Below are 24,686 nucleotides of genomic sequence, written 5' to 3'. Positions count from 1 at the left end.
GCCTCCTTTTACTGTAATACCCCTACAATTAATCGCCATGCTATTTTTTTTTTTTTATCTAATGTGCGGAGCTTTTCAATGTAATATTAATAAAGTTTCTTATTGAAAAATTTCGTTTATAAAAAGAAATAAAATAAAAATAAAAAATACGTATCTCGTGAAATGGAAAACTCAATTCTCATTTCTGAAAAAATTCGACGTAATCGCATTAAAAAGAAAACAAATAAACGTTGTTGAGGTTTTTGGAAACATTTTTAACCTAACGGCTTAAATTGTATCACCTGCAGTTCCATTTTCCATACTTTCCTGTTTATTTATTGTTAGCTTACTTCTGCTTATTCGGGATTTCGGTTCATAAACATAACATTACGTCACGTTAGTTGATATATTCAAAAGCCAAATTTTAAAACATTACATTGAAAATATTTGAGAGCAAATTTGGTGAATAATAATGGCAACAATTGGCGTTAGGGTCACACAAGTAAACATTCCTACAATTTAGCCGACGCTAGTTTCTTCTTGCGCATTTAAACTGGTCATTACGGTATTTACACAATATTGCGTCTGAGTTTTTATGTAACTGTACTGAACATGATGCTAACATGCCGGTGTTAAAGTGAAGACGTTCAGCTTTTAAAATAACCCTTTCTTTAGGTTGTGTTTAAGATGGCGGCCTGTGCCTTGCTGTCCAGACTCTCCCCGCTGCTCAGAGAGCGGCTCGGCTGCAGAGTTCGGTCGTTTTCCTGCGCGGTTCCCTGCTCCCAGCTGCACAGAGCGGAGGGAGCCGCTGGTCTAAGCGGCAAAGTGGACCGGTTCGGTGGAGTGACGGTGAACCTGGCAGAGACAGGACTCCCAGCGGACATAAGCGAGCATGCATTCAGCAGATTGCTGCAAGGTTTGTTGTCCTGATTCAGTAATTGATGTCTTATTACAAATCTGCAACATGAACACAAGCACTACACCACTTCCGTGCTTTAAAGTGTGGGGAAATGTTTATTATTGAATCCTGAATGCACTGGGAACAAAGTGTCCCTACAAAGCAAGATAATAATAACATAGTTTTATATTTCTAGTCCTTAAAAAACAATTTATTTAATCTGTTTTTGACATTTAATCAAATCAATTAGAATTATTTGGGTATCAAATAAGCCTGTTTATTTGTAGATGTAAGGAACAAAAAAGACAATACCAAAGGAAAAATTTTGCAAGTTTATTTTCTTAAAGAAATAAAGGCAGTAACCGGAGGATGGCTTTGGGGTCCAGAATCTGTGAAGGAGCTCAGATGAACCCTGAGTGAAGGTGAGGGAGAAGAACAAGGGACAAAGTCAAAGAGACTTATAGGGGTCATAGAATACAAAACCAAGTTTACACTGTCATAGATGAATAAAGACACACTACTCAAAAAAAATTATGTAACACTTTGTAATCAGAGTATAGCATCAAGTTAATTAAACTTCTGGGATATTGATTTGGTCAGGTAAGTAGCAGAGGGGGTTGTTAATCAGTTTCAGCTGCTTTGGTGTTAATGAAATTAACAACAGGTGCACTAGAGGGGCAACAACAAGGCGACCATCAAAACAGGAATGGTTTTACAGGTTGAGGATACTCACATTTTTTCCCCTCCTCATCTTTTCTGACTCTTTTTCACCAGTTTTGCATTTGGCTAGGGTCACCGTCACTACTGTTAGCATGAGGCGCTACCTGGACCCTACAGAGGTTACACAGGCCTTCCAACTCCTCCAGGATGGCACGTCAATACGTGCCATTGCCAGAAGGTTTGCTGTGTCTCCCGGCACAATCTCAAGAGAATGTAGGAGATTCCAGGAGACAGGCAGTTACTCCAGGAGAGCTGGACAGGACCGTAGAAGGTTTCCAACCCATCAGCAGGACCGGTATCTGCTCCATTATGCAAGGAGGAGCAGGAGGAGCACTGCCAGAGCCCTACAAAATGACCTCCAGCAGGCCACTGGTGTGAATGTCTCTGACCAAACAATCAGAAACAGACTTCATGAGGCAGGGCTGAGGGCCCGACGTCCTCTAGTGGGCCCTGTGCTCACTGCCCGGCACCGTGGAGCTCGATTGGCATTTGCCACAGAACACCAGAATTGGCAAGTCCGCCACTGGCGCCCTGTGCTTTTCACAGGTGAGAGCAGGTTCACCCTGAGCACATGTGACAGACGTGAAAGGGTCTGGAGAAGCCGTGGAGAACGCTATGCTGCCTGTAACATCATTCAGCATGACCGGTCTGGGGAGGCATATCCGTGGAGGGATGCACACACCTATACAGGCTAGACAAAGGCACCCTGACTGCCTTTAGGTATCGGGATGAAATCCTTGCACCCATTGTCAGACTCTATGCTGGTGCAGTGGGTCCATGTGGCGAGAGTATGCAGGCAGTTCCTGGAGGATGAAGGAATTGATACCATTGATTGGCCCCCACACTCGCCTGACCTAAATCCAATAGAACACCTCTGTGACATTATGTTTCGATCCATCCGATGCCGCCAGGTTGCACCTCAGACTGTCTAGGAGCTCAGTGATGCCCTGGTCCAGATCTGGGAGATACCCCAGGACGCCATCCGTCGTTTCATTAGGAGCATGCCCTGACGTTGCCAGGCATGCATACACGCACATGGGGGCCATATAAATTATTGAATACCATTTTGAGGTGCTGCAATCAAATTTCAGTGGTATGAAGTGTTGGCAGCTGGCCCGCTGACTGGACCGGACCTCAGCAGAGAGCCATGAGCCGCCCGTCCTCAGCTGGAGGAGGGGGGCTGGGGGCTGGTGAATTCGGATAAATTATAAATGCTTTTATAATTATTTTATAATTGTAAATGCTCCCCAGGAGGATGGGTAAAGTCGGATAAATTATCCAGGACTTTATAGATTATGCGAGGTGGTGTTCTTTTACAGGGTTCCTGCGGGTCCTTAAAAAGTCTTAAAAGGCATTGAATTCTTCAAAATAAACTTAAAGGAATAGTACACCCAAAACATGATTAGCCTTCATTTTCTACTCACCCCCATGCTGAACAACACTCTGGAGTACTTTTTTGATATCTCAAATGCATCTGGAGATCTGGGAGGCTTCTTGCTGTCTGCTGACATTCAAATAATGGAGGTCTATGGCGCCCGAGACAGAAAGGTCCACAAAAGTCCACAAAAACGAGTCAATATTCCTCCATACTGCTCGTCCAATGTAATCCAAGTGTCCTGAGTGGGTAGCGTCCATAATTTACTCGAAACGAAGTCATTTAGAACGTTTTAGAGCCTAAACAGTAGTGTATAGGATTTCCTAATAGCGCCCCCATGCGCGCTCACGATTCTACGGAAGCCGGCAGACCAAACCAGCGCATTCAGCTCATCAAAGAACTCATGCTCTTCCTCAACACTGAAGTCCTCAGACATTTTTCTTTTGTTGTTTCTTTCTTTGCACAGGTAAACAGCACATTTCTTCTTCTACGCTTGCATTATCGGCAGAGCAGACGCTGAATGCGCACTTTCTTCCGGTTTGGTCTGCCGGCTTCCGTAGAAACGTGAGCGCGCATGGGGGCGCTATTAGGAAATCCTATACACTACTGTTTAGGCTCTAAAAACATTCTAAATGACTTCGTTTCGAGTAAATTATGGACGCTACCCACTCAGGACACTTGGATTACATTGGACGAGCAGTATGGAGGAATATTGACACGTTTTTGTGGACTTTTATGGACCTTTCTGTCTCGGTCACCATAGACCTCCATTATTTGAATGTCAGCAGACAGCAAGAAGCCTCAGATCTCCAGATGCATTTGAGATATCAAAAAAGTACTCCAGAGTGTTGTTCAGCATGGGGGTGAGTAGAAAATGAAGGCTAATCATGTTTTGGGTGTGCTATTCCTTTAAGGCCTTAATTGGTATTAAAATCATTCTTTCGTAGGTCTTAATTTTTAAAACATCATAAATAGGATTATTTTTATTATGATTTATTTTTGTAATCTTAATAAAATATTAAAATTGACAAATGTTTTTTTTGTTTAAAAAAAATAATGGCTCGCTATTATTGGTTCCGTCCGGATAGCGGAACCAATAAAAGCGTTGTTGCGGCCAGGTCATTTGGGAGATGCGCCATTAACTTTTTGTCTGGAAAATATGAGCAAGTGTAAATGTAACCAAAATTGTCTATCCAGCCAAGAGTTTTCTGCGTGGCTAAAACCAGGGAACATACATGAGGCACCGTGTATTTTGTGCAAGAAGCTATTCAAGCTCGGAACGATGGGAATTAAGGCAGTGGAGTTGCACATGCAAAACACAAAGCGTCAAAATGGAGTTACCGAGAAACAGCCGGTATTTCTCAGTTTTGTTCCACCCTTGTCTCTGCAACGCATCCAATTATAACCAAATCAAACATACTAAGAAAACGATACAAAGAAAAATAGCTGAAAAAGAGTTAGCACTGGTTATGTTGTGGCTTTAAAACTTATTTGTTTTGTTCCCTGCTAAAACAAAGTTTGTGAATTCAGTTAAATAATTGTTAATATAGATCTGTCATTTGTGTGTTTTTAGCTTTCTTCATGTATGGAAAGCTTTTCAAAATGTGAAACATTAGTGCAGTGGTTTATGTTAAAATAAACCTTTGGGTTAAGTCGTTGCAAGCAGGTTTTTCTTGTGTTTCTTGTGAATTTGGTCTTAAATTTTTATTTCAAGTGGCAGTAAAAAGTCTTAAAAAGTCTTGAATTTAACTTGCCTTATGCTGTAGGAACCCTGTTTTAATGCGAAGGAGAGCATGCAGGCAATACAATAATTTGTGCATCATGTGTGGATTAGGACTACTGCAATTCGCAGACAACAAGAGAGGGGGGTGTGGGGAGGAGGTTGCTTGTGAAACCTGTGCGTATCTGTCCAAAGCGATGCTCTGTTCCAGGCGACTGGTTGTCAGAGAGTGCGGTCATTGGATTAGTCAGAAAAGTAAGCCAATAAGTTTTGGTTTAGTCTCTTACAGTCACCTTGTTTCCGCTCAAAGCTTAGCATCCTGTGCATCCTCCAGTAAAAAACGAAAATATAAGACTCATTTTACAGCAGAATTTTGCTGCGCTGTAGGCGACCAAAACCCGGACGATTTTGAAATTCCCCCCGGGAAAAAGAGGACGGCTGGTCACCCTACCATATCAATTTGATGTTTCAGTTAGTGAGTGCTTGTTGCTGTGATGCGTCTTTACTCAGCAGCTTCGCTTGTTGTAATAGAATCAATTTACAACCAGAAATCTAAGCTAAATTTATATCAGAAATCCATTACATCCCCAGTCTGACCCTAACTGAACCCATAGAATCAGCTAAAAATGTCTCATTAACTCAATTTTATTGATGGCAGTTTTTCCACCCAATACATCTTTGCTAGCTGAACCAAACCCACATTTATCTGTAGCTTGTAGTTTTACTGAGTCTGTTCAACACATTTTTTTTTTTACTTTTCAAGGGAAGTTAATGCATACACCAAATTTGAATATGTTTGGTTGTTTCAGCTTAATAGAATCTAATTCTGTTGACCCTTCTTTGGATCAAGTTATGTTCAAATAACTTATAGCATCTAAAATAAACCAATGACAAATACATTTGTTTGATCAATTCAATGGTATTAACTTAAAGAGCAGACACACTTTTTGTTTACAAACATGTCATATGCCTAGCCTGTTGGATAAAGTCAGTGAATATGCAGCAATCCCTTTGCCCAAGGATAGGTCAGTTGAGAAGAACTGCTCCCGTTCTAAAAAAAAGTTAAATAGCCATCCCCATTGATTTTTGGTCCCCAAACCAATCTCACCTGGTCAGCCAGACCAACAATTGCCCCTAACAACTCCCCTTTCAGATGCATAGACCAGTATTGGGTATTGCAGGCTGACAACGACCTCAATGACCCCCTTTCTTAAGGGGTGTACCTGTTTTTCAGGTTCAATTTGCGTTTTTTTCTAAGCCAAAACAACACTTCGTTTGGGCAATTCTATAAATTTGCACTCAACAGTAATGCAGACATTTTGAATTGAAAAAGCTTCCTGGGTGGAAGCAAAACGTCTTCATTTTGGAAACAAAGTCCAGTCGATGTTTTTTTTTTCACTTTTTTGGAATCACTATGACCTGGATGACTAAGAATCTTCACCAGCAAACTGCTCCCTTTCTAAGCATCTGCAGGAACATGCTGGGGGATGAGAGGACAGTTAGCCCCCTTTACTTTGATATATCCCTGAATGAAAGTAAGTAAGAATAGTCCATTAAAGTGAAATATGTCAGATGTTTTTTAGACAAAATAATGCACAACATGCATCGTTAAGACCGTAGCAGGTTACAAAATGGGATACATTTTGAGCTGTTTGATATTTCTGGCATTAAAAGGTAATTTTAGTTTGAATCCATGATGATAAGCTTGTGGGTTTCTTGGTAATGCCTGATGTCTGGACTCGACAGACTCTCTGGTCCGGTGGAAAGCAGAAGGGAAGATGGCGGTGTGGCTCCGAGTTCCTATCTCACTGAGCCGCTGCGCAGCTGCAGCATCAGCTCACGGTTTCACCTTCCATCACGCTAAAAGTGACCACGCTGTACTGGCTCTGTGGATGGGGGAAGGAGAGAGCAAACTGCCCGGGTTTGCTACTCATCAGGTTGGCGTGGCAGGTAGGAATTTATGCTTAATACTCTTTTATTTTAAGGGGGATACATTCATATCTTTTGTAATAATGTTTTATCTCTGAAATAATGTTTACTAGAAAGTCTTACATCGTTTTTAGATTGAAATATTTTCTAATAACTTTTTTAAACCATAGAGAAATCATACAATCTTTCCAAAAAAGAAAAGCAGATATTTTTTTCTTATTTATTATGTCGTACCTTTAATAAAAGTAATTTTTGGTTCATAGGTTCTACTTAACTGGGATATCTCATTTTTTAGTTCATAATTTCAGCATCCAGAAAAAAAAACACATTATGACTGATGGTTGGTAGTTATGTGATCCTCCAGCAGAGGGCAGAGTGGCTTTAATGTCTGTACTAAAGGGTAGATAAAAGAAGCATGTCAGAACATGTCCACAGCAACATCTTTGATAGAAATCCCTGTTTTTGCCAAAATTCCTTCCAAAATTTTAATTTAAAATTTAATTATGAAACAAAATACAAATCTTCCAGCATGTGTTCTTCCTTCAGTTTAATTCAGTATAATTAATTAAAATGCAACCATATCCAGTTATTTTCAGTTTCAGTCCAAGCAAAAAAAAAGAATAATTTTTTAATCATTTATGGCTTGTTGTTAAAGTCATCAAGCCACTGACTTTACAGCAATCTCTTGATGCTTGAGATGACTTTGGAATGAAACGTCTCTCATTTGGTCAAATCAGACCTGAAAAAAAACAAAAAAAAAACAGAACCAGTATAAATATTTAACTGTCTCTGGAGATGGAGGGAATGAAAAGAGTTCAGGTTTAATTAGCAGATTAGTAAAAGAAGGCGAGGGCAACATTAATTCCAGCAATACGCCTTTCTATCAGCTGCAGTGCTGAATGTAGCTTTGGGCTTTGTGAACTTCATAGGTGCTATATTTACTGTTTCTGCCCAGAAAAGAAGCACAACCAAACAAACACACACAGTGCCCAGAGTTATTTTATAGGCAAGAAAATATAGAAGGCAACAGATTTAATAACAGCAATATCCTGCATATTTCCGGTTAAAGACGGACGGACTGCGCCAGTTCTTTGTTCCATCACAAAGAATAACTAAGGAATCAGAGAGAGGCGACCGGGCCTGAGGCAGCTGCTGCTGGGGATTCCCAGTGACAGCACACTGTGGGGTATGTGGGCTTCTTTGCGCCTCTGACAGAGAAAAGATATTTGGAGGCAGGATTGTAATCTTGATGAACTGGCTGCACAGATGATGTTTCAGGTGGACTTTCTTGCATAAAAATATATTAAAACATAATTTTACCCACTTATAACATAAGCATCAGATGCATCTAGACACACTTTACCGGATGCGCTTCAGGAGCGTCAAAGATGCTCTTGAGGCGCGTCTGACCTTAAAGGAATAGTACACCCAAAACATGATTAGCCTTCATTTTCTACTCACCCCCATGCTGAACAACACTCTGGAGTACTTTTTTGATATCTCAAATGCATCTGGAGATCTGGGAGGCTTCTTGCTGTCTGCTGACATTCAAATAATGGAGGTCTATGGTGCCCGAGACAGAAAGGTCCATAAAAGTCCACAAAAAACGTGTCAATATTCCTCCATACTGCTCGTCCAATGTATTCCAAGTGTCCTGAGTGGGTAGCATCCAGAATTTACTCGCAACGAAGTCATTTAGAATGTTTTTAGAGCATAAACAGTAGTGTATAGGATTTCCTGAAAGCGCGCACATGCGCGTTCACGACGCTACGGAAGCCGGCAGACCAAACCAAATGAAAGTGCGCATTCAGCGTCTGCTCTGCCAATAATGCAACCGTAGAAGAAGAAATGTGCTGTTTACCTGTGCAAAGAAAGAAACAACGAAAGAAAAATGTCTGAGGACTTCAGTGTTGAGGAAGAGCATGAGTTCTTTGCCGAGCTGAATGCGCTGGTTTGGTCTGCCGGCTTCCGTAGCGTCGTGAGCGCGCATGTGCGCGCTTTCAGGAAATCCTATACACTACTGTTTATGCTCTAAAAACATTCTAAATGACTTCGTTTCGAGTAAATTCTGGATGCTACCCACTCAGGACACTTGGAATACATTGGACGAGCAGTATGGAGGAATATTGACACGTTTTTTGTGGACTTTTATGGACCTTTCTGCCTCGGGCACCGTAGACCTCCATTATTTGAATGTCAGCAGACAGCAAGAAGCCTCCCAGATCTCCAGATGCATTTGAGATATCAAAAAAGTACTCCAGGGTGTTGTTCAGCATGGGGGTGAGTAGAAAATAAAGGCTAATCATGTTTTGGGTGTACTATTCCTTTAATGTGGACAAGCTTCAAAAATGAAGCTGCAGACGTTTTTTTTTTGTGAACGTAGCATTACACTTGTTTGAATTAACCCGACCTGATCTCATGTCCTACTGATGAGATTTCCCCCTCTAGTCAAGCTCACATGATACCAGGGTGTATACCGTATGAAATATTCCTAGCTAAAAGCAACGACCTCTACCTCACAATTCCTGATTGGGAGGTGGTCGTGAGAGGCTGATCGCCCCTCGTTACCCCCTGTACACTACACGAGGCATGATCAGGCTGAAGGTCAGCCCGATCAGAAAATTCTCGCACGACTGGAAAGTCGCCCCGAAAAAGGCAAAAAATCGCACAGTGTACGCCCGGCTTAAACAAGTAATAACAGTACGTACTATTCGTGCCGATGTCGTATCAGGTCAATATCAGTATCTGTCACACAAAGCTGCAATATCGGTATTGCATTAAGAATAAAAGCTTTTTTTTTTTCAAGAAACATACAAACAGGAAATAATCAAGAGAGGTGTTAAATATTGTAAAACTGACTTCATCACACAGAAAAGTCATCAGACTTTTCAGCCTTGATTCAGTTTTAACTAAAAGTAGAGTCTATTTTCTTTATTCTACAGGGCTTTCTCCCTTGATGTAACTCTTGAGGTTTGCTTAATAATAACCTCCCTGAACAGAAACTAGGCCTCTTCCAGCATCATACGTTTCAAGTAGCGAGGATGACATCAGTTTCCACCTCCAAGTCCAAGTCAAGCTTTTAGGACAACCAATCCATCCTGACACACGAGTGACATTCATTCACAGCAGCCCGTCCTGCTCACTCAGACCGAGTCACCGGAAAAGAAAGTGGCCCGTTTTCCTTCCTCCTCCTCCTCCTCCTCCTCCTCCTCCTCCTCCTCCTCCTCCTTCTTCGTTCTGAGCTGTCATCAGCAGCACATAGGTGCTTTTCTTAGTCACTACCTGCAGGGGAAAAAAAAGAAACAAACAGAAGAAAATATGTTGAACATTAAAGTGGGATGATGACATCATCTTCAAGTACAGTTGAGTCACGGATTGTTGAGCTCTGAAAATATTAAGAGGTTTTTCCCAGTATTTTCCACAAATTACATGTCTATGTGTGTCATCTTAAATGCACTACAACCTTTAACCTTTAACGCACTCAGAATTTTATGGACAGGATCTGATATTCACCGTCTTGGATGAAAACGTTCCCACATTCCTTATTGAGGCACCAATAAAATATAGAAAAGGCTGTTATCCTAATTAACATTAATTCTATTTCCTTCTCAAGGTGCAGTTGTTGATGAGTCCACTGGAAAGGTTCTGGTTGTACAAGACAAAAACAAGGTAAACACTCTAGTGGCTCAAACTTTATTACTTTAAGTTCATTTTTATTCTTTTAAGATTCAGTTATATGAGCAGCTCAAAGCCTATAGACACCTTTGGACAATTTAATCTGTTTTTTCAGGTGTTAAGGTTTGTTTGAGGGGAAGAATCAGGATGTCGCTCCCTGATTTCCAGCTTTTTGTCTAAATCTTACCTCCTGATTTCAGTTTCAGATTAACAAAGAGGAAAAAAAAAAGATTAAAGTTATTTAAGTATTAGGTTAACTGAGGATTTAAGGAACTGATTCCCATGTATGCATACAACTATTTACAATGTATAAACTGAAAATGGTGGAGTTTTTTATTTTTATGTATTTAATGAACAGAAAAAATGTATAAATTGACCTTATGTTTACGGATTTGGGGAAAAAAGGACCAATTCTGATCTCCAGAAGATATACTATGTTATAAATAGCAATACTACGAAGCCTATAAGGATTCCACTAAATAACTTGGACATTATATGGATTCAGTCCAGCAGGACAGAGGAGCATTAATATCTTTTTTTCAGGCAAAAGTGTAAAAGCAGTGCCTTATATTTTAGGCCTCGAGGTAATTAGTGAAAATAATGAGCCAGAAAACCATAAATATCCTGTCGCCGCTAAAAACGCAGATGATTAGTCTTCTTATTTACAGACATGCACTGCTTCTGTTTATCCAAACTGAGGTTGGAAGTCCTCCCAGACATTCGCCTCCTTTGCTCCAAGCAGCAAAATTGCTTCATACAGCTGCTCTCCCGCTTCAATTTCAATCGGCGTCTTTCAAAGTTGTTTCTGCACACCTATCGTGTGCGTTTCCAGTTGCACCGATGAGACTCACTGCAAAAGGCTGCTTCTGTTCTTAAAATGTGTATCTTTAGGAATATTCATCGTGAAGTAAAGGAGGATTCCAGTAAAAGCTCCAGACGCGCTCACACCTGGGAGCAGGTTTAGATAAACCCAATATGCAGGTTTTAGGTCCACAAATAATTACGCTAAAAGTAATAAATTGCTTATAGATATGTTATTAACTAGTCCATAAAAAATGTTTATTATGTAATCAGCATCTTATGCATGCTAAAACAAATTGTGTTAGCAAATGCTTGTTGTTCTTACAGTGTTTTCTAAAATGTTAATGAGATATAGATAAGAATCACAACAGATTAGGATCATTGTTTTGCAAAAATAAATGCATATCTGTAAACTATTTGTAAGGAGAGGCTTATTGTAAATTGGTACCATTTTACAAACCACAGATTTCCTCTCCAGTGATTGGTCAATGTCTCGGCCTATCCAAGCTCTCCCTCTTTCTACTTTGACAACATCAGAGTAATCAGGCGCTAATTTGGAAAGTGTAGCTGCACCAGTGATACTTTAATGAAACTCATTTTTAATGTTGCGACAGAAAAAAGAAACAGCAGACGTTTAACAATCAGATTCTTGTCATTCTAAAGCATTTTTACGTGAACCATGGGGATATATTGGGCAATCAAATCAAACATATAAACCAGTGTTACTAATTTGCAGATCAGTATTCACAGTACTATTAGTGACCGGCTTGTAGGTGCAGCTAAAGTTTAAATCTATATCAACAATATAGCTGTAAGTCTCCTTAGGATTGAACCTTCTTGTTCATGCTTCAATGCAAACACCTGCACCTGTAGTCTGAGTATCTATCCATACTAGTGGCGGGCGATGAATATGGTATCGAATCCTTCAGTGGGCACCCCTTAAATTATTCTACATCTTATCCCCAATTTGCAACGATGGGTGTTAAGGAGATAATATCACTACTTTCAGTTTTTATAAAACAAACCAGCAATAGTATTTAAATGTGAAATGTAATAAGTGCAGGTATAACAGCGAGGAGGATTAGTGTGAGGGTAAATATAAAGATTAATTAGGCAAGAAACCCAATTAAGACAACCACAAACCTCTACTCTATAACCACCATATTCATATCCTCAGTAGCTGTTTGGATTCAATATGCATCTAATTACCAGATTAAAAAGTGCATGAAAATAAAATATATCCCACTCACCAGAGATGCTGATTATTTTAAAGTAAAATCCATCCTTCTGTCTTTGTGCAGGAAGTCTTTGCGTCTCCAATTAGTATCAGCCATTGAAGCCAGGAAAACTTTTTACAAAGGTCATTTATATAGCAGACTGTTGTTAGCTTAACTTGGCTGTAAACATTTTGCTCACACTGACCAATCAGAGGATAGAAAATGCTGACGTAGAGGTGAGCCCTCTAGATGGCCCAGTGGGGCAAATCTGAAATCTGATTGGTTGAAGAAAACAAGTAAGGTTGATGGACAAAGCAACGAACAAAAGCTGGAATCTGATTGAACGAAAAATATAGCAGCCACGTCAATGTAATAGAAGCAGCGCGGCCAAGAGAAAAGCTACAAAATTAGCAGAATGGATTGTTTGGAATCAATTAATAGAGTTGGATAGAAGAAAATTAAAGTTGGTGTGATTGATTTTAGGCCAGCCTTGAAGGCCCTCACAGCCCACTACTGATCCACCACTAATTTCTGGACATGTCATTTAACCCTCGAATAATAAACCATTAAAGAATGACTAATACAGGGTTTCTGCGGGTCATTAAAAAAGTCATTTAATTATTATTTTTTAAATGAAGGCCTTAATTAGCATTAAAATTCATTAAATGTGTTTTTTGTGGCATTTAAAATGCTTTATTAAAAAGAAATGTTTATAAAAACAATTTTGTCAGACATATTATATCACAATATATTTGCACGGAACTGCTTCCGGTTGATCGCAAAGCTGTATGCTCAGAAAAGAAGCTTTAGTCAGAGAAAAAGCTAGAGAATGGGGCGAAAAAAGCAAATTTCAACAAAAGTGGTTGGAAAACGAGGAATTCGGGACATGGCTGTAGCCTGTCGAATAGCTGTTGGTGGCATTAAAATTATTTCTAAGAGCATTAAAAGAGCAATAAAAAGCATTAAATTTGAGTTATTCATTCCTGTATAAACCCTGTAATCTGACTGTCATGTCGGTGAGTGGATGTAAATGTCAGCTGTATGTAACAGTCAAACACATATAAAATGAATCCAACTCTTCATTCTAGGAAACACAATGCACCTCTACCTAAAATGAATTGCTACAAATGATAACAAGTAATTCAATAAAGTTCGCCCAACTTCATTTCTTCAATTTGGAAATGTATATATTAAGTCTGATCATCTTGATTCAGTTACTTGTTACAAAATGAAGCAATTTATTTATTTAATATGGAGCTTGTTTCTCTGTCTATAGTTTGAAGATTAAACCAAAACCTGACCAAGTCTGATAGACTAATAGGAGTCAATAACATCTCAGCAGCTCATGGATGAACCTAAAGTTGGAAAAGCAAATAGCCTGGAAGTGACACAACATTTTTATCTCTTCTACACCTCCTCCTCCTCACTGAGAACTTTACTGGAAATGACGTAGTTCACAGCCTGGTCTTTTGGCAGTAGAAGTTCCCATGAGGCTGAATGAGTTCATCAAGAGTCATGAAGCCTCTGAAAAGCAGCTAAGAGGTCATCTGTAATAACAATAACCAACTGATGAGGTTTAATGTACCTTAATGATCTAAAATGCACCATTATCAGGGTGTTATTCAGCATTCCTTTGGGTTTAATGTTCACTCATTCAGCTCAGACTCTCAAGCAGACCAGAATCTCTTTATTTCCTTCTTACTGCACATTTTTGAAAAGAAACCAAAACACGCTGGCTTTTTTCAGCTTTACATGGATACCAGAGCTGCAGTGCATTTATGTAATTTACAACAAAAAAGAAAAAAACATAGAAGTTACTAGAAAAATGCACACAGGCGTCATTAATTTATCCAGCAGCAAAGTGTTATTAAATATCAAGTGTGGTGAAGCAGCTTGGTCAGAGTCTTTTCGGCAAAGTTTTCCCTTCCTGTGTAATTATTAGCTCTGCTGTGAACTACAAAGATCCGTCTCTATAGAGAGGAACGTTTATGGTGATGTTATGTTGGGATTTATCTCAGATTCATTTCCAGTAGTGACAGTTCATCTTGATTTTTCTCTCTGATTCCAGACCAAGAACGCCTGGAAGTTTCCTGGCGGCTTGTCTGATCCAGGAGAGAATATTGGTGAGTGCCACAGTCAGCAGAGAAAGTTAAAATACTACAGTACAGCTAAATAAATCCCTTTAAAAATAACCTATACATTCAATTAACCTGTACAAATAAAGGCACATGATATAGATCTTCATTGTCCCACTGGAGCCTCTGTAACATTTTAAAAGCAGCGTTGAAATTATTTACATGATTCCACCTGAAAAGCAGCATCAAACTAGGTTTTTACAAAAAGGTTGTTTAAAATACAGACTGGAAGCAGAATAAACATATTTATAATTGTCAGGGTCCTGTAAATGTTTTCCCTCGTTTTAGCTCTGTGCAGATGTCTTAATTTTACCGCTAATTTCTTCAGATTTTGCTTCCAAACGGTTCTGGTTCCTGGAGTAAATTGAAGTGATCCATATTACTAGATTATTAATTTTTCCTTTGACTTTGGGCGCTTTCATGAACATCACAGCAACCAGTGTTTAGAGGTTAGCTACAAAAATTATGGAGCCAGAACTACCAGATATCCAATACTATTTGAGACATGATCAATTCTAAAAAGAAAAAAGGGATTAAATTAAAATGAACACTAAGTGAGATCAAAAGCAGGATTCCACAAAGCTAAAAATTATAGGTTGAATCTAAGATAATTGGACATTTCAGAGATTTTTTTATAACAATAGGTCATTTAGATTTGCCCTGGCAGATTTTCACCTTGGTTTTGTGACAGTGAAAATACAGTGAATGTATTTCCATCAATTAGTCATCCAGCGAAGGCTCCTCTTACATCAGTTCCTGCCCCTTTAAAGAAAACAATAAACATCAACACTAAAGCTGGTGTCTGATTCAGCTCCTAACCTCTGGTTGTCCAGGTAACACCAGCTATTTATTCATAGGTTACAATTCGTATGTTAACTTCAGCTTTCAAGAAACAGATTTTCTAACAATTTTAGTGAAACTAACTGAAGGAAAATGTTAAAATGGTTTCAATTATCGGTAGGACAGTTTGCAGGTAAAACTTTGAGGTTAAAGAAAAACAACCTTAGAGTGATTTTAGTTCAAGATTGTGATTGATCTTGGAATGGGATCGATCTTTTTTAAGCTGTATGGGCTTAAAGAGACAGTAGGTTCAGATTTTCATGACTCCACTCTAAATATATTAAGGATATACCGCGTTTTACTACATGTAACATGAAATATATAAAGGCTGTTGTTGACCTTCAGTAACTGAGTAAAAAGAGACCAAAATCCAAGGGAAAAGACTTTTACAACTTTTAAGAACAAATGATGAAGACTGTTTAGAAATTGCAGTAAAGTTGGACTCATAGGAAGCAAAGTCTAAAGAAATATGTGGTTTTTTAAGACGTTTGCACAGAGACAGATATCTGTACCGAATCTCCCCCAGGTGCCACGGCTGTCCGTGAAGTGTTCGAAGAGACGGGCGTGCGCTCAGAGTTCAGATCCCTGCTCAGCATCCGGCAGCAGCACCAGCATCCCGGGGCCTTCGGCATGTCGGACATGTACATCATCTGCCGGCTGAGCCCGATCACCTACGACATCAACTTCTGCACCCACGAGTGTCTGCGCTGCGAGTGGCTGAACGTGAGCGAGCTGGCCGAGACCAGCAGCACCACGCCCATCACCTCCCGCATCGCCCGGCTGCTGCTGCACGGTTTGGAGCACGGCTTTGACAAGATCGACCTCACCATGGAGGAGCTGCCCGCCGTTTACTCTGGGATGTTTTACCAGCTGTACCACAGACAGCTCCCTGTTCTTTCATAGAGCTCAGTTAGTGTTTTATGGTCCAGTATTGATCCCGTTTAGAGACCGGACCGTTAAAACATGTGTTCATACTGGAGGTTCTTAGTGTCTCAGGATAAGTTTCCCTTCCATGGCTGATATAAAATGCATTATTTATCACACACCCCCCTTTTTGATTTGATACTTGCCTTTTTAAAGTCTAAATCAGTTTAACTGAGTCTGATTTTGCACTAATCTATCTTACAGAGATAACAGAAAGCTTTAAAAGCTCATTTTTATCTATCAAACATTATGGAAATGTTCCTGCAACATTAAATATAGATTTTACTGCGTTTGCCTCTAGTTACTTTACGACACCTTGCTGTAGAGTAGTCCTGGAGTTATACTTTTAAATATGTGGCACTGTTTGAAGGTAAAGTTGAATAATATTCAATATGTTCAGGAGGAAAGAGTCAAATCGTCACAGCTCTTTTAGGCAATGTCAATGCATCACAGGTCATTGCCTTCACAAAGACGCCTCTGTCTCTGTCGCTCCGATTCCTGGCTTAGCGCTTCGCCGACATCGGCAGAAAGAGAATGGCCTTCTGACCCGGTCCGGTTTTGTTTCCGGACTTGTACTGGCCGGTCCTCTTCAGCGCCACGTACATGCTGGGGTACTTCCTGGAGCGGTAGGTGTTGTAGTTGTTGCTCTCGAGCCTTTCTAGGAAGTAGGACTCGTCTGTTGGTCGTCTCTAGAGGAAAAGGCACAGGACATTTTTCACATTGGTAAAGTTTAACAGCAATTTCTTTTTTTCTTTGTTGCCAAAAAGAAAAAAGATATATTCAATAAAGCTGGTTCAGTCTGAGAGGAAAAAAGTCATTAAAGAGCAAAAAAATACGAAATGGTAAAGTAGTAACTTGAGTACTGAGTAATTGTTGGGTCATAAGATTTTTTTATTGCTTAAAAAGATGTAATCTGACAGACAGAGTTGTGCAGATTCTGGCATCTCAAATTATGAAATAAAGTATAAATAAATAACATTAATCCAAAATGAAACATTTTTTCAGAATAAAATAGTTTCCACATCATTTTTTCAAAGTAAGCTTAAATAAAATCTTGAATACATAATGTTAGTTAATATGTTACTTTGTCTACTTAAGTTACTGGTACGGGGTAGAGTAACCAAAAAATGTACTCAAGTAAAGGCCCATTCATACCTCACGTAAAAGACGGATACGGATACGTGTGGAGTGTTTCATACGTTCTAACCGTCGATTTCGTCCGTACTTTGACACGAAAATTGGGAGCTTACGCTTACGGACGAAACGGATCAATACGGAGCAATACTACCGGAAACGGTGGGGGCGCTATTGAGTTTTTAGTACAAAATGTCAACAGAATCAGGTCTTGGACCATCGCCATGTTTTGATCACTGACGAATCATTGGCGCCCAGCACTGCCACCTAGAGGAAATACGGGTTATTGCGCACCTCAACGGACGGAGGTATGAAGGAGTCAACGGATAGAACGTACGGACAGAAATACGGACGTGCAGGCCAAACGTGAGGTATGAATGGGCCTTAAAAGTAGCGATAATCTAAAAAGAATATTACTTAACTAAAAAGTAAAGCTACTCTTAAGAGTATTTTTTTTTTTTTAAGAGTAGAGGTTTTCTAAATTACCCACATCTGGTCAAGAGTAGCAATGCTTAAAAGAAATATATAAGGCAGCCATCAGGAAACAAAAAAAAAGCAAAATCAGAGAGAAAGATCATATCACTTTTGATTTGAAAAAGACAGACGAAACACAAAGCTGTGTGCAAATGCTGCTAATTCACAGGCTACAGCAAAAATAAAGATGGAAAATTACAAAATAAATTCTATTTTGATTTCCATATGCAACTATTTTGCATTATAAAACCCTCAGAAGCAATACTTAAAGTATGTCATCTAGATATGACAGAACATACCTAGGTCTTCCCAGTGGTATTTAATTATTTTAGTCAATGACTTTCAAAAAGCACAGCAGGTGTGGAGTGAGGCCAATAAAAAAAAAAAAACTCATGGGAAAAAATGTGGTCCTGAAACCTGAAAGATCTGGACATCTGATATCTGTTACTGCAAATAAAGGTTTCTTTTCTTTGTTTTGTTTTAAATGTATCAAACACTGAAGTTATGCAATAAAGTGCTAATTAATTACTTAAAAATCACACAATGATTGTGATTTTTTTATTTTTATTGTAGATTCTGTCACTCATGATCAAAATGAAATATTTCTACATTTACGAAAACATGCAAAATCAGCAGGGTAGCAAACACTTCTTTAGGGCTGCAATTAAAGATTATTTTGCAAATCAATTAATCTATTGGATATTTTTTCGATTAATTTACTATTATTTGGATAGCCAAAGGTTACTCAAAGATAACTTTTTAGGAAATTAAACCAGGTGAAACAAACTTTTTTACTTAAGGAGTTCTGGATAGAGCATATTGACAGATGAAAAAGATTTTATCATGAATGCAAAATGTTTACATATTTCTTTCCCTTTTTTGTATCATTACTGCTCTAAGTGGGTCGCTCTGTCAGCTAAACGCATGTTTTAGAGTCTCTACACTCCAGTTAAAGATTAATTAACTTCTAAATTAGTTGACAATTATTTCAATAATTGATTAATGACAATTAATCCGACAAATTTTAACAGCCCTACACTAGTTCTCCAGACTGTGAGTTTAAATACATGTGTTGAGTTTTAGTTTCCACACCAAAGACTGTTTCAAATGTTTGTTGCTATAGTAACCCTAAAGTATGATCTATTCTCCTTAAAGCCACATTACCTTCTTATATTATGAAGATTTCACGTTAAGCTGTTTCTAATTGCTAAATCCTGTTAATACGTAGGTTCCTTTACATACTGAGCATGGTAAGGTGTATATGGTCAACCAGTTAGCCTCTGGTGCTTTCAGTAACACTTTTAACAATATAGACAGGGTCAGATGTTAGAGGTAAAGGGATTTTTTTTTTTCTTAATTCAAATCATTTAAATAAGACAAAATTCATGCAGTTATTTCTTTTCAGATTGACACAAATTACAGCCAAGTACAGAGCAAACTTAGGGGGCAGCCTCTCATTAGGAGGAGAAAATGCTGGCTGCTAATGGTGCACAAAAAGCCTGTTAAACTCTTGAACTTTGTGAAAAACAGAATTTCAAAGTCACAATTTTACTGCAAGAGAAGCAAATTAAATGGAGCATCAGAAAAAGAAGCACAAAAGTTCTCATTATTATCTGTGCATCATGTCTATTCAATATTTAGCAGGATCTCGGGTCCGTTGTCTGAATGAGACAAGTTCAGAAACAAGAGAATTACAGCCCATAATACTGTGAGGTTAAACATCTAAAAGGCCCTGAACAACCAAGGTCCTTTTTAAATATTTCACCTCAACATGAAAACCTTTAATAACTCAAATAGTTATAAAACATCCTTTATTTTTTTCACACATTAGGTTTCATTTGTTTGCATTTTACTTGTATCTATGTCACTATCAGCCATCAGGACTCTGTTTTGACATTTGCATTCTCCACATCAAGCAGTTCCCCTACATAACACCACAGCAGCTGTCACCTTAACCTAAAACGAACCTCAGATCACACTGATAATTACTACCCTCACTTTTCAGATCGCCTGCCAGGTGCTTCAGAAACTGCTTCTAACTTTATCACTCCACTCCTTATAGTGGCTTTAGGTTTGAAATGTGTCAGCTTCTTTACACAGTACAAAAAGTACCATCTATAACAGTATCTATCAGTATGCAAAGATAACACTGCGCTATTATAAATTACGAGAAAGGAAAAAAGCCATCTAAATCATCCTTGATGATGTGCAGGTAAATAAATAAAAAACTGTATCTTAAAAAATTAGAATATTACACCAGATCAATAGAAAACCTAATCCTTGGCTGGGACTTACGGTGTGAGTTACTGCATTAATGCGGCGTAGCATGGAAGCAATCAGCCTGTGGTTCTGCTGAGGCATCATAGAAGCCCAGATTACTTTGATTACAGCCATCAGATCCTTTTGTTGGGTCTTCCCTTACGCTAATCTAATAACAGCCACTATAAAAGTTTTAACTTTTATTTCCTGGGATGTTCCTGAAAACCGTTAGCAGAATGATTAGCTCTCGTCTTATTGGGTCCTAATGATGGTGAGTCAGCTGAGAACATTCACCAGAGGTAGCACCATGTTCTCTGCATTTAAAGTATTAGACCAAGAGCAGCAGACATAGACCAAGAGCAGCTTGGATGAATTTATTTTAGCACCTGAGGTCAGTGAGAGTTTTTAGTCAGGCATAATAATACAGCTGTATCCATTCAGTCTGTTTAGTTGGAGAAATGGAGGAGAATGAGACACGGTGGCAGTGGTTGACAAGTCAATCTGCATCTGAGGAGGAGAATTCGCTCTTCACTTTCATCCTTTTAAAAACAGTTAGATTATTTTTTTCTTAAATTCCCATCTGATCTGCTTGGAAAGGCAATCTGACCTAAATCTCATGCCACCTACTTGATGCCTTGTGTGATTACATTTTTGTCCTTTGTGACTACGATTTAATGAGACGAGACTAAATAACAGAAGACAATTTGTTTAGGCTTGGAATTTTATAAAAAAAAACAAAGAGGACATTTGCAAAGAGAAAGTCACTCACCGCACCAAACAGCCGTCCATCTCTGTTCATCGCCAGATAACGGTTTGCGCAAATTCCTTTGATGACGACCTCCCCCACCGAGGTCGCCTGCAGCTGAAGCTTAACTGTGGATGAAGATGAAAGTATATTTAAACTGAGTAAACAGAAAACATTTTTTCTTTAATGGTGGAATGTCTAAACAAAGAGAGAATGAGTGATTCCATTTAAAATATAAAGGGTGCATCCTCAGAGTAAATGTTGCCTGGTGAATGGCGTTCTCTTGGAGCTTCGACTTCTTTAAGATTATCCACAGACTTGTCAGTTGCTAGAAAGGCAAATTAAATGGAAGCTGAAACATATTTGAGGAATCACAGCAACAAACATGAATGTGGAGTCCAAAAGAAACCCCCGAAACTATAATCTGTTCACAGCAAGGTAAGGATGGAGATTCCCTTTGGTGAGATTTAGTGACATCTAGTGGTGTAGCAACAGATCACAGCCAAATGCATTTTTATGTCAAGTAGAATAAATGAATAAATTACATTTCTAGAAATTCTCAATTTTAATTCATGAATCTTAGATTTTCTGGGGTATAAATTTGTTGTGACAAAGGCTGCTTTTCGTTAACTGCTCCCTAAAACAGGTAAGTCAAGATAAAAAAGGGTGATGCATGTTGATCTTTATCAGTCAGGAAATGGCTGCATAAAAATAGATTCTTGTTTAACTAGCCCGTAATTGCAGTCACAGTAATAATTAACAAGTTCAAACCAACTGGAACAGCGGTTCAAACAAAGCTGAGCGAGGAGACTTATTTTATTTGGCAGGATAAAAAAAGTGTTACAGTGCAACAGCAAACAGAATTCTCTGGGTCCCCAGGGCAGGATGCATTAACATGGCGGCTCACTGTTAAGTAGGTATCAGAGAAAAAATGGATATTTACCTGTTTAGCATGTATAGATTTCTAACAGCCAAGATTCTAAACAGGTGCAGTTTGCCTAATCCTACCTAGATTTATACTTTGACCTTTGATCAGGCGGAAGAATTTGGCAACAAACACCTCATCCCACTTCTCACTCTTAGGTATGGTGAAAGATCTGTAATGCTGTGGTCCTGTTTCTTCTGTAAAGGCTGTAGGACCCTACAGTATGGAGGACCAATCCTGCCATAATTAAAAATAAATACATAAATAAATGAATGTTCCAAAAATAAACATTGGAGCTCATTAGAGTAAATGTTCAGGGGAACAAATATAAGAATATGATGCACTCTGCCAGAAAACCAAACATTAGTCCTCATCAGGTCTACTGGTAGGATATCGGTCCAAAAACATATGGCCGAACAAAATGGTTCACCAGACACAAAAATCCACCTTCTTCAGCGGTCATTTCATATTGAAAATTATCTAAAAATGGCAGCCTTAATTTCAGCAGGTAAATAAGATGATTTGCCAATGGAATTAGTATTTTTACTCTTAAAATAAGATACCGTAATCAGATATTATGCACTTGAAATAAAACAATACAATTGTTTTTTTTTTTTCTTATTTTATATGTAAGTCGTCTTTTTCCATTGGTAAAGTGGTAAACTTACCTCCTTAAATCAAGAAAAAAAGTGCTTATTTAAAGAAAAAAGTTACAAATTTAGACTTAAATTTTTTTGCAGTGCAGTTCTTCATCCCAGTTATGGGAGGTGAAATAAAGACGGTATAAGGGACAACATAGGATGATCAGAGAGGATATGTGAGAAAGAATGGCCAGTGATTCATGTTTGCTAGCTCTAGGGAATAACTAGAGGAGAAGACTATGTACTGTCTTTTTAGCAAAGAATACAAAGTATTAACCCATCTGTACTTGTGGTGACATTGTTAGAGGCAGTTAAATCAATCAGTGTATGTTTCTTCAACAGCTGAGATAAGCTTTAACAGTTTCCTCTGTGTTCTGACTAACACTGGGTGACGTTTCATATGCAGTAAGTAAATACATCACATCTAAGGAAATTGGTATCACATCCGTCCCAAAGCATCACCCTTATATGGCACACTGAGCCTGGAGGCCGTGTGTGCAACCAACTCAATACTTCAGGGAAACCATCTCCAACTCCTTTGTTTGTTTTGATAGATTCTCCTCGTTTCACAAGCAGAACTCGGATGCATCAAGCCGAGCAGCAAAAAAAAGAAGCAGGGGCCTTGTTAGATAAATTACAGGATCAAACCACATCAAGCCTTTTATTGGGCGCGCTGCAGTTAGGGCAGATGGTCGGATGTTTCTGGTCACAGATCAAAGAGGTGAGCTTCTTTAAAGTAAAACTGCCCTGAGTGAGCTGCTTTGGTCTGGTTTTCACAACTTATGTCCTAAAGGAGAACAGATACCAACCTCCAAACTATACGTTTTAGAACTGAAATAAAGATAATAGTCGACAGTGACGTCCTTCTGAAGGAGTTTTGGATGAGGAGTGGGGTTTCCTCTCAAACACATTTTCTTTCTTCACCTGGCAGGTCTGCATGGGTTTAACAAAAGCTGCATTGTTGCAGCATAGTCAGGTCACAGCCGACTATGTGGGTAAAAAGCTCAATAATTAACATGATTTTCGCTAAATAAAGTATTATTCTTTTTATAAAACAGTAACAGTGTCTGCTTGGCTGACAAATAGCAATAACAAAAGTACTTCAGGATATTTTTTGAGTTCCAGTGAAGTATGTGGTATGCTTCACATGGTGGACAGGTTGCCCTTTATCTTCAGCAGCTCTGCCATGCATGTGTTTTCCCAGGAGGGAGAAAAAGTCTAATTCCACATCCTTCCCACTCCCTCCTAGTCGCTGATGAAACTCCAGGACACACTTTGAGGTTAATCAGCGACTTCCATAGGCCCTCAGGGGCACAGTCATCATTATCTCAAAACAAGCAAGCCTGTGTGTTTACATCACCACTCCAAAAGACTGAGCTGAGTTTTAAAATAAAGCATTTCTTGTGAATCGTTAATAATGCTGATGACTCTGAGAGGGAAGATCTTAATCTGCTGTCCTGTGTGACGTAAAGACTGTGACTCAGCAGGGTGAAAACAAGGCCTAAAACATCATACATTCATTTTCTCCATCACTTCAGAAATCTGAAGGAAACTTTTACAGAACTGGAGTTTTAAACGTCTCTTAGGGTTCTCTGAACAAAGTAATGGATTGATAACTAACCTTGATACACCTCCGCCTTTTATTTCTATTGCATACCTAAAAAATAAGCTGTGTATAATATCCATACAGGAATGAGACGGGGAATACTTACTGTGGGGGTCGTTTTTCTCCCGGATTCCATCCACACCCCCGTCGGGTTTAATCCTCAGGAAATAGCCCCCATTTTTACAGTACAGCCTCTTGGGGTCCTTGAAGTTCCCAGGAGGAAAGCCGGTGCTGCTGCTGTCTTCAGGTACGGCGGGAAGTGCTGTGATTCCTCCCGTCGCCATCTCCTCCTTTTCCACTGCTTCTTGACAACTGCTTCGTCTCCTTCTTGAGAAGTGCAGGAGCCCTGCTGTGGCCTCCCACCTCCCACAAACTTCCCCCTCCTCCCCTTCTCTCTACACACAAACTGATTCCACTTAACCTTAGAGGTCAGTGTTCCTGAGTAGCCCCCCCCACCCCACACACACCCCTCTCAGGGCAGAGAGTGACCTTTAAGGCCTGGAAGTCTTGAGCAAAGCAAATCCTGCAAAGATCAGTTTGTTTCTCATGCTAGGAGCGTCTGATCTGCTCTCCGCTGTGCATCCAGAAGGGTTTACATGCAGCTCTCTCCAGCTTTTTGCTCTTCTTGCAGTTGAAGCAGGGCAGCTGGCTTAGATCTCTGAAGAAGGCTTTCCCTTCTGGGCCTCAGT

General features: G+C 39.3%; 2 protein-coding genes across 2 annotated transcripts; one reads left to right on the top strand and one right to left on the bottom strand.

The window, feature by feature from the left end:
- The first annotated feature begins 552 nt into the window (after positions 1-552).
- Positions 553-17,225, top strand: nudt6 (nudix (nucleoside diphosphate linked moiety X)-type motif 6). Its single transcript, XM_038308267.1, has 5 exons — positions 553-895; positions 6,439-6,642; positions 10,235-10,290; positions 14,383-14,437; positions 15,816-17,225. The coding sequence occupies exons 1-5, from the start codon at positions 667-669 to the stop codon at positions 16,190-16,192; spliced, it is 921 nt and encodes a 306-aa protein (XP_038164195.1). The 5' UTR covers positions 553-666; the 3' UTR covers positions 16,193-17,225.
- On the bottom strand, positions 13,980-24,686 carry fgf2 (fibroblast growth factor 2). The gene is made up of 3 exons (XM_038308281.1): positions 24,104-24,686; positions 20,850-20,953; positions 13,980-16,902 (listed from the first exon to the last, which is right to left on the bottom strand). Exons 1-3 carry the CDS (start codon positions 24,279-24,281, stop codon positions 16,717-16,719), a joined length of 468 nt encoding a protein of 155 aa, XP_038164209.1. The 5' UTR covers positions 24,282-24,686; the 3' UTR covers positions 13,980-16,716.

This window comes from Cyprinodon tularosa, unplaced genomic scaffold (genome assembly GCF_016077235.1).
Source record: "Cyprinodon tularosa strain WSP-4 unplaced genomic scaffold, ASM1607723v1 ctg117, whole genome shotgun sequence".
Lineage (NCBI taxonomy): Eukaryota > Metazoa > Chordata > Actinopteri > Cyprinodontiformes > Cyprinodontidae > Cyprinodon > Cyprinodon tularosa.
This window is presented reverse-complemented; position numbering and strand designations above follow the sequence as displayed.